Here is a 13,865-nt window from a genome sequence, read left to right as displayed (position 1 = left end):
CTCAGTACAAAAGTAAACAAAGTAAGAAAACAAATCATTACTTACTATTTATTTCGACTACGAGCATTCCTGATTACCTGTAACTATTTTAGAAAGATAATGCATTATGTACTGTTTATTTTGACTACAATAGCTCTTAATTACCTCTAAGTAATGTAGAATGATAATGGATTTAATCTTAAACTAAAACAATTGATTGGTGTGTTAAATTTGTCCATCAGTGCAAGTAACACTTTCAAATTAAAAAAGGTTAATTGGAAGATGAAAAGTGTTCATTTGACCGAAAAAAAGCTACATCATTATCAACTTTGGCAGTCCGTGGACAGACTTCGGGCTTATTCCCTTAGCCCCAGCTAGGTCCGTTCAGCCTTACAGATTTAAAGCCTTGAAACACTCATACTTTAATTCATCCTTTTCTACATACCATTCTTTCTACTAATGTGTCTAATAATTCCTCTATGTGCACTTTATATGTTCACTCCCAACATACATCCCTGGTTCATCGACAATACCTGCTCTCTGGGACGTGGCATTGCTCATCATTAGCGATAATCTTCACCGATGTCGGGGCAAATAACACTTTCAAATTAAAAAAAAGGTTAATTTGAAGATAAAAAGTGTTCATTTGACGGATAAAGGATACATCATCATCAAATACATTTTCTGTGCTGGATCTCATCAAGAAGAAATTTCAAAATCTTGGTAAATGATAAATGACTTATACAAAGTTCTTCGATTATGTCTTGTGGTACCTCTTTGAAGTTACACATCGTGCTCGCACAACACAATTCTGTGCTGGCGTCCAAGGAAATGCCATCCTGGAACATCAATGACCCACCGTGGAATGCCACCTGAGTAATATAGCATAGGGGAAAACGTTTTCCTGAGCGTCTATGTTATGACCCGGACACTGCCATTCTTACCGATGCCTGACTGGACCCAGTGAAAAAGGTTGAAGAATAAGAATAACATCAAATGAAAACAGCGAAGGGAAAAGTCTAACTGAAAGCTATCTTTGGACGTACCAGAATGGGAAGGGGCTACTTTTGTGCAATTTGATTATTAATCAGTACAAAAGTAAACAAAGCATTATTTACTGTTTATTTTGCCTACGATAGCCCCTAATTACCTGTAACTAGAAGGAACCAGAAATATCGATTAAATTTTAAACTAAATCAATTGAGTGGTTCTTTAAATTTGTTCATCGGTATGTAATGAATTGCTGAATGGTATGGTATGAAAGGTAATTCAATTCTCCTAAGCTATGTTTGTCTATGTTATAACCGTGACACTGTCATACTTACTCAAATGCCTGACTGAAGTCAGTGAAGGAGGTTTTAGAATAAGAATAATCCGTTAGATTTCGTGGTCCGCTTGACAAAAAAACTTTTTTCAATTAATTAATCTTTATGTGAGGTAGTGATTCAGATAAAAAAGTCAGTGTCACGAGCGGGATTCGAAGATGGGATGTTGGTGTCCGAGTGGATCGAAGTCACGATAGCTCAAGTGGTAGAGCAGCGGCGTATTTAACCGAAGGTCGTGGGTTCGAATCCAGCTCGTAACACTTGACTTTTTTATCTCAACCAATACCTTACATAAAGAATAAGAAGAATATCAAATGGAAACAACGAAGGAAAAGTCTTACTGAAGGCGATCTTTGGACGTAGCAGAATGGAAGGGGCTACTTTTTGTGAACATTGGATTAATCAGTATAAAAGTAAAAAAAAAAAAATTACTGTTAAATATTATAACCCCTTATTAAATCGAGTAGGTTTCGTGGTCTGACTGACGAAATAAATTATTTTCAATTAATTAATCTTTAAGTAAAGTTTTGGTTGAGATAAAAAGTCAAGTGTCACGAGCGCGATTCGAACCCACGACCTTCGGCTAAATACGCTCCTGCTCTACCACTTGAGCTATCGTGACTTCGATCCACTCGGACGCCAACCTCCCACCACAACCTACCCTTCGAATTTTCCCTCCTTTTTGTCATTTTTCAAATGTCATGTAATCAGGATTCGATTCTCGGCGACAAATGAAATTGCCACGGAGGGCTTTAGTGAAGATATACTTCATTTTGCTTATTAAATCGATTAGGTTTCGTGGTCCGATTGACGGAATAAATTCTTTTCAATTAATTAATCTTTAAGTAAGGTATTGGTTGAGATAAAAAAGTCAGTGTCAAGAGCGGGATTCGAACCCACGAAAATGGCAAAAAGGAGGGAAAAATCAAAAGGAGGAGTTGAGGTGGGAAGTTGGTGTCCGAGTGGATCGAAGTCACGATTTATCTCAACCAATACCTTACATAAAGAATAAGAAGATTACCAAATGAAAACAACGAAGGAAAAAGTCTTACTGAAGGCGATCTTTGGACGTAGCTGAATGGTAGGGGCTACTTTTTGTGCAAATTGGATTAATCAGTATAAAAGTAAAAATACACCATTATTTACTGTTTATTCTGACTACGATAGTTCCTAATTATCTGTAACCAATGAAAGAAAGATGGAATAAATTTTAAACTAACTAAATTGATTGGTTCGTTAAATTTGTCCATCGGTGTATTTGTGTGTTCCTGAACATTTTCGAAAGGGGCCGACAAATGCTGGAAAATTACCCGTTCAAAACTATTGGCTAGTTTCCTTATCGAAACTAGGATAATTGCGGCTGATTGTAGGTTCGGGTCGATTTCAAAGAGCCATCAGAAAGGGAAATACGAGAGAGGTAGTCAATTGCAAACGAGCTGTTTATTCCAGATGGGATAGTCGTCGGATTTCCTATGAGGAAGTGGGAAGAGGGTATTCATGGCATTTACACGCCGAGTTCCCCTTTACCGGGTTACTCTCTAACTGGTGTGATATAAACGTTCCACCGACTGTTTTACATTTTGAATCCATGAAAGTTCGAGATCACTTCTTATTCGTGATTTTATCGGCCGAGGAGGCCGTTATCGCCAGAGGGAAATTACTCCGTTTTTAACTTCGCCGGCTTTAAATCTCGTCCCTTTCGGCTCAGAGGGCCGGGGCACAGCCGCACTACAGGGGCTACCACACACAAAAAAAAAAAAAAATATTTCACTTGTAAACTAATCATAATTAGGAGTGATCATAATAATTAATTATATCTGTACCGAGGTGTTGGCTGTGCCTATAAATCAGTCGGGCCAAAGGGGCCGCCTCGATGGAATGTTAATGATAACTCTCACACCTGCTACATTCATCCATACAGATTTACATTATGTTACCCAATACACATACATTTTCATTTTTTGACGATTCAAAACGGCGCTCAGAAACGTCTTCAAATCTAATGTTTATATTATCACATATTGATGATCTAAGAACGGGTGTCGCCAAGGCAAAAGACGAGCGTTACAACATTATTTGTCGACCGGACTAAAATTTGTGTTAGTGTTGTTAATTGTGTTATAATCCATTTCCTTTGACTAGCAAATTAACAGAAATAATTGAAGTGGGGCAAGTATGTCGATGAACTTTTCGTAAAGGTTTCCAATTAAACCCTTTCTTTCAAGCATTAAAATGTTAGGAGATGGTATGAAATATAAGCATGTAAAGAAGAATTCCTATATTCTTGCGATTTTTTAAAATATAAAATTATTAAGATGTCGGTTAGACAATAAATTGGCTTTGCCACAATAGGCATTTATTACGTCAGGCGCGTTTCGGCCTAATATGGACCAACTTCAGTAATTTTTTTTCAGTACAAAGTGATTTTACGATTTTTACATTTTTTTACATTCTTACAAGTTCAGATCTGGATGTCTGGACGGCTATGGATTTGAGAAGTAGTCTATTCTCTTGAGCTCATAATAATGTAAAAACACCGTCAAACCACTTTATATTTTTTAAAAATTCGGTAAAATTATTAAGATGATGGTAGGGAAATAAATTGGCTTTTCCACAATAGGCATTTATTACGTCAAACGCGTTTTGGCCTCATATAGACCACCTTCAGAGAATTTTTTCAATACAAAGTGATTTTACGATTTTTACATTTTTTTACATTCTTACAAGTTCAGATCTGGATGTCTGGACGGCTATGGAACTTGAGAAGTAGTCTATTCTCTTGATCTTATAATAATGTTAAAAAAAACCGTCAAACCACTTTTTTTTACGAGGGCTCGCAACAGCCGAGGTCATATTAGGGTACATCAGGGTGCCGGTGTGTGTTTTTGAATAAAAAAACCGATTTGTAAGTATGACGGGTTCGAATGCAGGGCCGCTGGATTCGAACCAGGGACCTTCACCTTCCTGTGATGAGCGCCGTGCCAACGCCTAAACCGTTGCGGCCACCGACGCCCCCTATTGTTGAAAAGACAATTGATTTTCCACCCATCAGTTCTACAAAATCAGAAAGGAAACCATAAAAAAATAAACTTATTAGTCTCATAGAAAACCAAATAAACATTACTTACAATTAATATGAAAAATTATAAAAAATTGAACTATAGAAATAAAGTTCTTCTTTTAATTTGAGATAGAAAAACAAATCATTCTTCTATCAATTCGATAATATTTTAAAATATAAAATAATTCATTTTTAAAGTTATTAATTTATATTAATATTAGTAAATAATAATATAATTATATTTATATTTAAAAAAACCTCGAAGTAATACAGGAATAATTATTTTTCTCATTCAATTTTATATAATTTTTAATTTTAATTGTAATTAATTGTCATATGGTTTGAAGTTTCAATTATTTTAACGATCCAATATTCATTTAAAAATCCATCCCTTTCAACCAGACTGCTCATTTTGATAAAAGTAAAAGTTTTTTCATTTAGATTTTTAGAAGACCATATAAACATTAATTAAAATGAAAATTAAATGGCATATAAAATTACATTAAAAAACAAATCTTCCCTTTAATAATAAGTCGGGTTTTGTAAATATCAAATAATTGGTATGTAAATTTATATTTTTTTTTAAATCTCCAGGAAATAGAAGAATTACTTGTTATTATTATTATTATTATTATTTTTTAAGGGCGTTTTAACGGCTAAGGTCATTTCACGCCCTAACATCCAAACTTTCTATCCTAGGTTAGCTATATCTCTTCTGAGTGCTATAAAGCTCTGACTCCAAACATTCACTCNAAAGTTTTAAGTTTAAAAAATATACATATCAAATATTAATTATTTAAAAAAATCTGCTTCATATTCAATTATTTTATATTGGAAAAATGAAACTCTTTCTTTCACTATTCAAATACATCCTGTGGTAAATTAAATTCACTCTTTACAAATCGAATTGGTGTGAGTAAACTTTTTGGTGGTGGGGGGGGGGGGTATTTCAACTAGGAGTTGTATGAACTCCATGGTGCAGGAGTGTTTTTGAATAAAAGCGCATTTGTAAATATGTCTGGAGGTGGATTCGAACCCGGGACGAACATTACAATGATGAGTACCGTGTCATAAACGCCTAGGTGGGGCCACCGATGCCCCCTAGGGCGTTTTTTAATCTTAATGCTCCATTGAGAACCAAAATTTCTTTATACCATGCGGTAGACCCGCGGTGCCGATCAGTGTAATGAGTGTAAATCTTTGTTATGAAACTATTCCTCTTACGAAGGTTTTCTTATTCATCTAAAAACGAAATTGGAACCGCTTTCAACCTTCACGGTACCGACAAAACTAGCAAGACGGGGTGGTAAGGGAGCCATTCAAAAACAAACTCTTGATAATGGTAAACAAGATTTTGAGATAAGAACGAGAAAATAGTTCATTTCAAATAAAGAAACGAAATATCGAACAAGTACGATCTTTACTTGAGGCTAGACCTAACTAAATGTGAAAGAACAACCGGCCCGGAGGACCGAAATTCAATATTCTTCGATGCCAGAGTGTCAACGACCAAAGTTGATGAAGAATGTATGAATTTCTTTTGGTTAATAATATTGAATGAATAAGAACATCCAACTGGAAATATTAAAACCGACTTCCGGAAGGACAATGAAAAGATAGGTAGAAAGCAGAATGACTGCACTTCAGAAATATCCAGTTAATTTTTTACAATTTGCTTATTATTTTAATTAATTATCGTTCATAAGATATCTTTATTTCTTAGTTGAAAAGTGTATCTCAAATTGTTTCTTATTTAGTCTGTTTTCCTTTTTTTCTCGATGTAGAGCTGAAAACGTTCAAAAGAGTTGAAGTCCTAAAGAATCGGCCGTCCCGGGAGCAGGTCGAAAGGTGAGATTGGAAGCCGGTTTGAGGTGTCGGAGGAAAGGTGGTCGATTTCACAGGTGTAAAAGACCCTTTAATGACGAAATTGGAGCCGGGTGCGGGGCACCTCCGAGGCAACCTTCGCTTCCATTACCAGCCCGAGAGACCAGGCTTTTCTACGATTTTCCGCTTGAAAATTAATCCGTTTTTATTTTTTTAACCTCGGAAACAATATAATCGCCGATCGCCTGTCGGTGGTGTGAAAAGGGGCTGAATTTGAGAACTCGACGCCCAACGCACCCTTGGATCCGATTCGTATCTAGGCAATCATTAATGATTTATAGTTTACTTAAAATTAGACCAAACGATAAAGGTACTCTACTTCCAGATTAATGATAAACATCTACCATTAGATCTGGTATTGTTCTGAACTCTGAATATAAAGATGTCAAACTCAGCGAGACTTGGTGGACCAGAATGATGGGACACGACCAAATTACAAGTCCATCCCTCACGATAGGATAGAATGGTGAGGGTACTAGAAAAAGAGAGTTTTGTTAGAAGTCTTTTCAGAGGATCTTCGGAAGAGGTCAAAACAGAGAAAACTTCCTTACGGTTTTCGTCGAGCTTTCGACAGTTTTATACTGTCATCTTCAGGGCCTGTTTTATTATCATATAAACAAACCATTAAAACATGAAAAAACAATAATTACAATAATAATTGAATATCTTACTTTAAANGAATACATTAATAATTAAAAATTATAGCTAAAATTACAGTAAAAATAAAAATTAAAAACGTGGTCGAGAAAGGTTACCTCATGTAAGTCTAAAGAACAATAAAATCCTCCTTTTTTTAATTTTTCAGGTATATGTGATCAAAGTACGTTTCTTAAATATATATACATAAACAATTAACCTCAGACCTATAGTCTCATGTATCCATGCTCCAACTTACAATCTGTCAAAATGGGTTCATGAGTTTCTGTCGGTCTTATGTGTAGATAATAGGTACAATGTCAAGAACTCTTTCGATGTGAAAGAAAAAATAAGTAATATAATGATAAATGAAGATGAATTACTGGTGTCGTTTGATGTAAAATCCCTTTTCACATCAGTGCCTCTGGGGTTGATCAGTTACATCATTCAAAGAAGGTGGGGTGAAGTCGAGGTGTCTTACCCTGGTTTAAATATTGACTTGTTCATGGAGGTGGTGTCTTTCACTTCAATGAATGGTTTTTTCAAATTTGAGGAAAGAATTTATAAACAAAAGGATGGGGTCGAACTAACGGTTAACTAGTATGTAGATTAAGAAAAACAATGGACTCAAGTGTGATCCCTGTAGCACTCCGATGTAACCCGAATAGGCTTTGATTTAAATAGTTTAATTTTTAAATACTTGACCTAACTTTTCTTCATGGAAAACAGATCCTGAGAGGTTATCGAATCGTATGGTCTAGACGATGGAATGAATAGAACAATGAAAGGGATCAAAAAATAGAAAACATGCCATGTTTCGTTTGCCATGTTATTGATTAGAAGGGAGGACTCCATTTTTCCTACACATAAATAACATAATGGCTCTTAGGGCGAGTGATATAATGGAAGGGAGATGATGTTGCCGAAACAATGCTATCGGGGAGGATGAAAACGAAATATCATTTAATTGAATATAAGACCGGCATATGGGGGATGTGGGGCCCGTCCATTGTTTGGAATAATGCAGTGATCAGGATCGTAGCCGGCACGTTTTACGCTATTAAAAAACTATTAAGGGATTCACACTTCGAGGGTGATAGGAGGGCTGTCGGGTCTCTTCAATTTTTTTGCCGGGCCGGCGAAATTATTAAGGCGGAGGCTACCTGAGGGACGCTCTGGGCGGTGGTATAAAGGGACCCATGTCACACAGACGGCATAACTCATCTTTCACGCGTTTATTCCCTTTTCGGAATGACCTTAGAAAATCACGCGACACGCTTTTTCCGATCGACGAGGAACCCGGGGGATTACCTGGATTCGACGTTTTCCACTCCAAATCAGAACCTCTGCCTTCTCCATGTTCCAAGACTGTTCCAACCTATTTTCCAGGATTCAATTCCACGTAGTTCGATTTAATAGTACATGGCCGATTGGTCGGATCCCGCTTCTGGAATCCAATCCAGGATTAATTAGTTTACCTGTTAGATGTGCGCGTAACGAATCCGAGAGTCTGCCGTTCATTTCTAACTTTGTTACGAATCGGGAACAAGGTATAACGATTACTGACGACTGATTTATACGAGCTCAACTTTGTACATGCATATACATACACACATGTACAAAGCTGAGCCTATCACTTCTCCCAGTTCACCGGTAATTTTAGCTTTTGTGATTTACAATAAACTACTGGCAGTCTCTAGAATCACCCACCTCGGGGTCAAAGACATTCCTGGGTCAAACTTCGGTCTTACCCTCCAGCCGCCTAGGTTTGAGGAGGATGTCTGTTGCGGTCAGCAGACATCAATTCAACACCCGATAATGCTGTTCGTACTATAGATTTCTTACATTCATTCTTTCTTAATTACATATCACTCACACAGGGTAGTGGAGTACTTGATATTCTTCCATCACCCTCTAGAATAGAATAGAGTAGGTGTAGAATATTGTATTTAAGCATTTACATTTTATCTCTTATTTTGACATAGATTACATAGATATATGACAAAAATTTATCGAAGCAAAAAATATCTGCAATTACATTATCATATATACAGTACAGTGCTGTTAATAGTATACATAAATTTCTTAAGAAATTTTCTTTTTTTATTACTTAATTATTAATATTTATTTTATTACGTTATCTTAATTAGTTTAGTTTTTATATAACACAAGAAATAACATGTCTTTGTTATAGATTATTTACTTTTTTTATGTAAGGTTTTTGGTTGAAATGAAAAAGCTAGTGCCACGAGCGGGATTCGAACCCACGACCTTCCCCTAAATACGCCGCTGCTCTTCCACTTGAGCTATGTCTTTCGCGGTCGGCTTCTGCTCACTGCGAATGTCAATAGCCACCTGGTTTCATTAACAACTTCCCTTCCATTACCCACACCTTAAAACACGCTATTATCCAACGCCGGGGCTTTAATTCATATAAATATGAATTTTAAACATCGACTCATTACCTTATTAAGTTCAAATTTGCATCTACGTGATGGTCAAATACGAAGGTGTGTTCTACCACCATAGTTTTTTTAAAGTCTCTTTTTTGTATCTTAAACAAAACCGCCAACGCATATGAGCCTAATAGATGAACTTCAAATACAATACATATTATAACCGCTTATTAAATCCATTAGGTTTCGTGGTCTGATTGACCAAATAAATTCTTTTCGATAATTAATTAATCTTTATGTAAAGTATAGTCAGTGTCAAGAGCAGGATTCGAACCCACGATCTTCGGCTTGATACGCCGCTGCTCTACCACTTGAGCTATCGTGACTTCGATCCACTCGGACCCCAACACCCCATCTCAACCTACAACATCTACACATATTATATAACTAATTGAGGGACGAATGAGTACTCAATATTCCGTCTTCGGCCCACTCACACTACACATTCACGTTAATAAATGCAATCACTCTCAACATGACATAATACACTATACACTAAGAAGCAAAGAAAAGGTCACTCATAATATTTTTAATTTTCTCTTAGACAATTCTCCTTACAATCATCTTACAACATTATTTGGCCCATTTTAAAGGATTAGAGATGGATAAAACACAAATGAAATCTCCCATTTGTGTTTAAAATTGAATTTTGTAAATAAATCTTTGACAATCTCTTCTTTGTTGATTTTCTTAAGTATTTTCTAACGTTCCGGTGGTTAGATTTTTTTAAGTTGTACCATTTTTAAATTTCAAATTTGTTTGATCGATGGTTTTAAGTGATACAGATTCGGCTAGAATGGCATTGTTGGATGATGGAAGAAGTGAAGCGTAAGTGGCCAGGGTGCTTAACAACCGTCCGAAGGGTCTTCCATCTTTACCAAGATACTGGAGGTTACTCAAGAAGGCATGGATCAGGTCGCCATCGTATCACATCCCAGAGAGATGATACTTTTATTGCTGGGACGGACGACATTCTACCGCTGTTGAGATCGAACAACGACTCCAACAAGTTAGAAATGTTAATATCAGTTTACGCACTGTAAGGTGATGATTTTCAGAAGCTGGATTAAGTGAGAGAGGCATGCCACTGGTCCAGAGACCAGAGGTCTGACAAGGCACAAAACAGCTCCATTAGGTTTCGCTAGAATTCACAACAATTGGTCTGATCAAGATCGGATGAAAATCAAGGTTTTTTGAGGTCTTCTGACGGCCGAGAAACGAATAGGAGAGCGATATTTCTGGATCTATCTATGTTGACTACTTTCTTCACTGTTTCACAAGAACATTTTTGGTTAAATTTTTTTGTACAGTTTCATTTTTTATTTACTTATATCTTATATTTTTCTTCAACAATAAAAATTATAACGATTGCTAGGAGGTATTTAATAAATAAAAAACGAGGGTGGCTCCTTTTTTTGGCTCGCAGGCCCAATTCTCATATCGGGTGGCATTCCTACACGCCGCCTATATGGAGCACCCTTCAATTAGGGGGGGCAGACTGAGCATATGTTACATCTATTTACATAACACACGTCGGCCTTCTCACAGTAAACATTCACGCTAATAAATACATTTAGTCTAAATATGCACAAAGAAAGCCAAGGTAAAACATCCATGTTACCTGTAAAATTGGAACAAGGGACGCAGATACTCACCGTGCTCATGCACTATGTTCATATCGGATGGCATACCTACACGCTTTTTCTAAGGAGCCGAGGAATTGCAATCCTTCAATTTAAGTAGCACTCATCGAGCGACCTTTCTCTAAATCCCGAATAATCTGGATATAGGTATTGTCTGGATGAAAAAAAACAAAAAACAAATTCAATTATTAACTGCCAAGCTTTTTGTTATGGTCACCACCAGACAAAGCAATCTTAAAGATTACTGGATTACAATTTGACATAATAAAATTTTGCCCAAATTGCCGGGCGTCAACCTCGCAAGGCCTATTCTTAATCTGAATAGATACGTTGATCTACTGTTTATTTGTCAAGCATTAAAAATTTAGAATTTACTGAATGGCGGAAATTGTACGGAAGCCCTTCATAAGATTCACGCGATTCCCTTTTTGGGTTTACGCACTCTGAAACTTTTCCTGAGTCGTTTCAAAAATGTCTTTTTGCCATGAAATTTTTTCGCCCGAACAGCCGGCATAAAGGTTAATACTTTACCCCGTAAATGCAGAGTGAAACCTATAATGAAGATTATCGGGCTCAGATTAGATGTCGATGCGATAAATTTAACCTCTGGACGGAGAGAGAGAGAGAGAGAGAGAGAGAGAGAGAGAACCGCAATGACTCGCGAAGTGTTATTAAAACCTTTCGGTTATCAGCCTTATCCGATTTTGGCGACTTCCGTCCCTACGTTTAAAATTGACATCTGTTACATGAACAGTTCAAAGCCCAGTTGTCTAATTTCAGGTTATACGCTCACACTTTCTGAAACTACAACAATAAAAAAAAAGTGGACAGCTAAAAACTCAACACCTCATTAACTACCTAAATGATAACGGACTTGATAGTAGTAAAATTATTTTATCAGCTGAAGATGACATCAATATGGAGAATTTGTGCTTACAAAAGGAGGCTACCGACAAATCACGGATTTTAATAATTTTTCGTTTTTTATGATACTAGGACAAAAAATAACAGACACGTATGAGAGCGTTCTTGCCAACGATACACTTTCGGAATCAGTGTTGCCCGCAGTGTAGCCAAAACATGGTAAGAAGGGGGAAAACAGTGCTACCTTGTTACGTATTCTTAAAATACTAGGTCGAAAAATATTAGACAATTGGTCCAGCGTTCTTTCCAATGGGACACTCTTCGGAATCAGTGTTGCACACAGTGTTGCCAAAACATGAGAAAAGTGGAAATACAGTGTTACGTTTTACGAATTCTTATGTTAAAAGAAGTTGTTCCATGGAACTATACCTTATTTGAGACACACATAATATCTCACATCGTTTTCAGATCAAATATAAAATTAGAACTTAGTTAGGTTAATTCAATTTTTTCTTTTTGTTTCAGGCGGAGGAAGTCTACTTTCACTCGCACCACCGTTGCAGATTCCTAATTTGCAACATCCTCCGAACACATTTGGATCATAAAATCCATGTTGATGTAATATTCCCACAGTGAACAGAGATTTTCCTTTCCTGGCCTGTTTCCTTTCGGTTGAAATTGGAATTTTTGGACAGTTTTATTTAACAGCTTTTATTTTTATTTCTTTAAAGGAGAAAATAAGTGGAAAGAATTGTTTCAGCCAAGTCTACAGTGGCAATTAAAATGCATAGTAATTATCAGGACAATGTCATTTGGATAAGATCTACTTCACATCTGTCAGCACCCCGGCTTTTCCCCTGTGTCTTGCGTCCAAAGAAGATCCCACGACGAGACTTTTTTTTATTTGTTTTGTTCCTTTTTTTGTAATACCTATGTTCTGCCAGCAGTTCCTACTACTATATCTGCTTGATTAAATATACAAAAATGTAATTAAGTGGTAATTTATCAATCCTTGCCACCCTATTAATTCTTTAATTTTTCTCCTAAGATCAGAACTGAACAAAATCGTCCTCACGAACCTAAAAGAAATCAGTGATCATTTGGAAAACTGGGTTTTAAGCGGTATGCCAATGGCACTGTCATATTAGCGTTATATATCGAACTTGACACTAAATGTAGATAAGTTCTAAATCAAGCTTGTGAGGAAAAATGATCGTTTAACAGGGTCGAAATAAATGTGACAGGATGTATAACTTTTCTCAAATTAACTCTTTTTTAACTTCAAATTAACCCTTTTTAATTTCAAATTAACCTTTTCTTTATAGCTATAATAAACTTAGTAGATAATAGAAGATAATATAGATAATATGAAATAGTAGATAGTATAGATAATATTAAATATAAGAATATAAAATAGAATTGCTGTATATTTGAATTTTGTTTTTTAATATAAAATAATTTGGCTGTAAGACGATACAAAAATTAATTAAAAATAAAATAAAAAGTATATACCTTTAAATGTAAAAATGCTTCTTTTAATTTGAGAATTTAAAAAAAGCGTGTATACAAACAAAAAGTTCCTTTATTACTTCAATTTTTTTCAATATGAAAATAGTCATTTCAACTTCAAATTATCCCTTTTTAACTTCAAATTAAGCTTTTTAATTTGAAATGAACCTCGTTTTAACTAGAAATTAACGCTTTTAACCTCAAGCTAACCCTTTTTAATTTAAAATTAACTCTTTTTATTTTCAAATTGACTCTTTCTTTAAAGTACTCAAAAAATTTAGGATATGGTATGAAATACAAGCATATATAAAAACTATGCTTCTATTAATTCGACATTTAAAAATATAAAACAATTAATCTTCTGAACTTCACTCTTCACCCTTTTTAATATCAAATTATACCTTTATAATTTCAAATAAAGGGTTTTTTAACTAGAAATTAACGCTTTTAGTCTCAAGTTAACCCTTTTTAATTTAAAATTAACTCTTCGTAATTTCAAATGAACCCT

General features: G+C 35.6%; 1 protein-coding gene across 1 annotated transcript in view; it reads left to right on the top strand.

Annotated features, from left to right (window-relative positions):
- LOC106670446 (fork head domain-containing protein FD4-like) overlaps nucleotides 1-12,842 on the top strand; it is a 129,586-nt gene extending 116,744 nt beyond the window's left edge. Inside the window, exon 2 of the mRNA XM_014400804.2 lies at nucleotides 12,374-12,842. Coding sequence (XP_014256290.1) covers nucleotides 12,374-12,453 — 80 coding nt within the window. The 3' untranslated portion in view covers nucleotides 12,454-12,842. The remainder of the gene's footprint in view (nucleotides 1-12,373) is intronic.
- Nucleotides 12,843-13,865: the final 1,023 nt, after the last annotated feature.

The sequence above is a fragment of the Cimex lectularius genome, unplaced genomic scaffold (assembly GCF_000648675.2).
Source record: "Cimex lectularius strain Harlan isolate CLEC.00 unplaced genomic scaffold, Clec_2.1 scaffold31, whole genome shotgun sequence".
Taxonomy (NCBI): Eukaryota; Metazoa; Arthropoda; class Insecta; order Hemiptera; family Cimicidae; genus Cimex; species Cimex lectularius.
The sequence above is the reverse complement of the archived record's forward strand: the minus strand, read 5'-3'. Positions and strand labels throughout refer to the sequence as shown.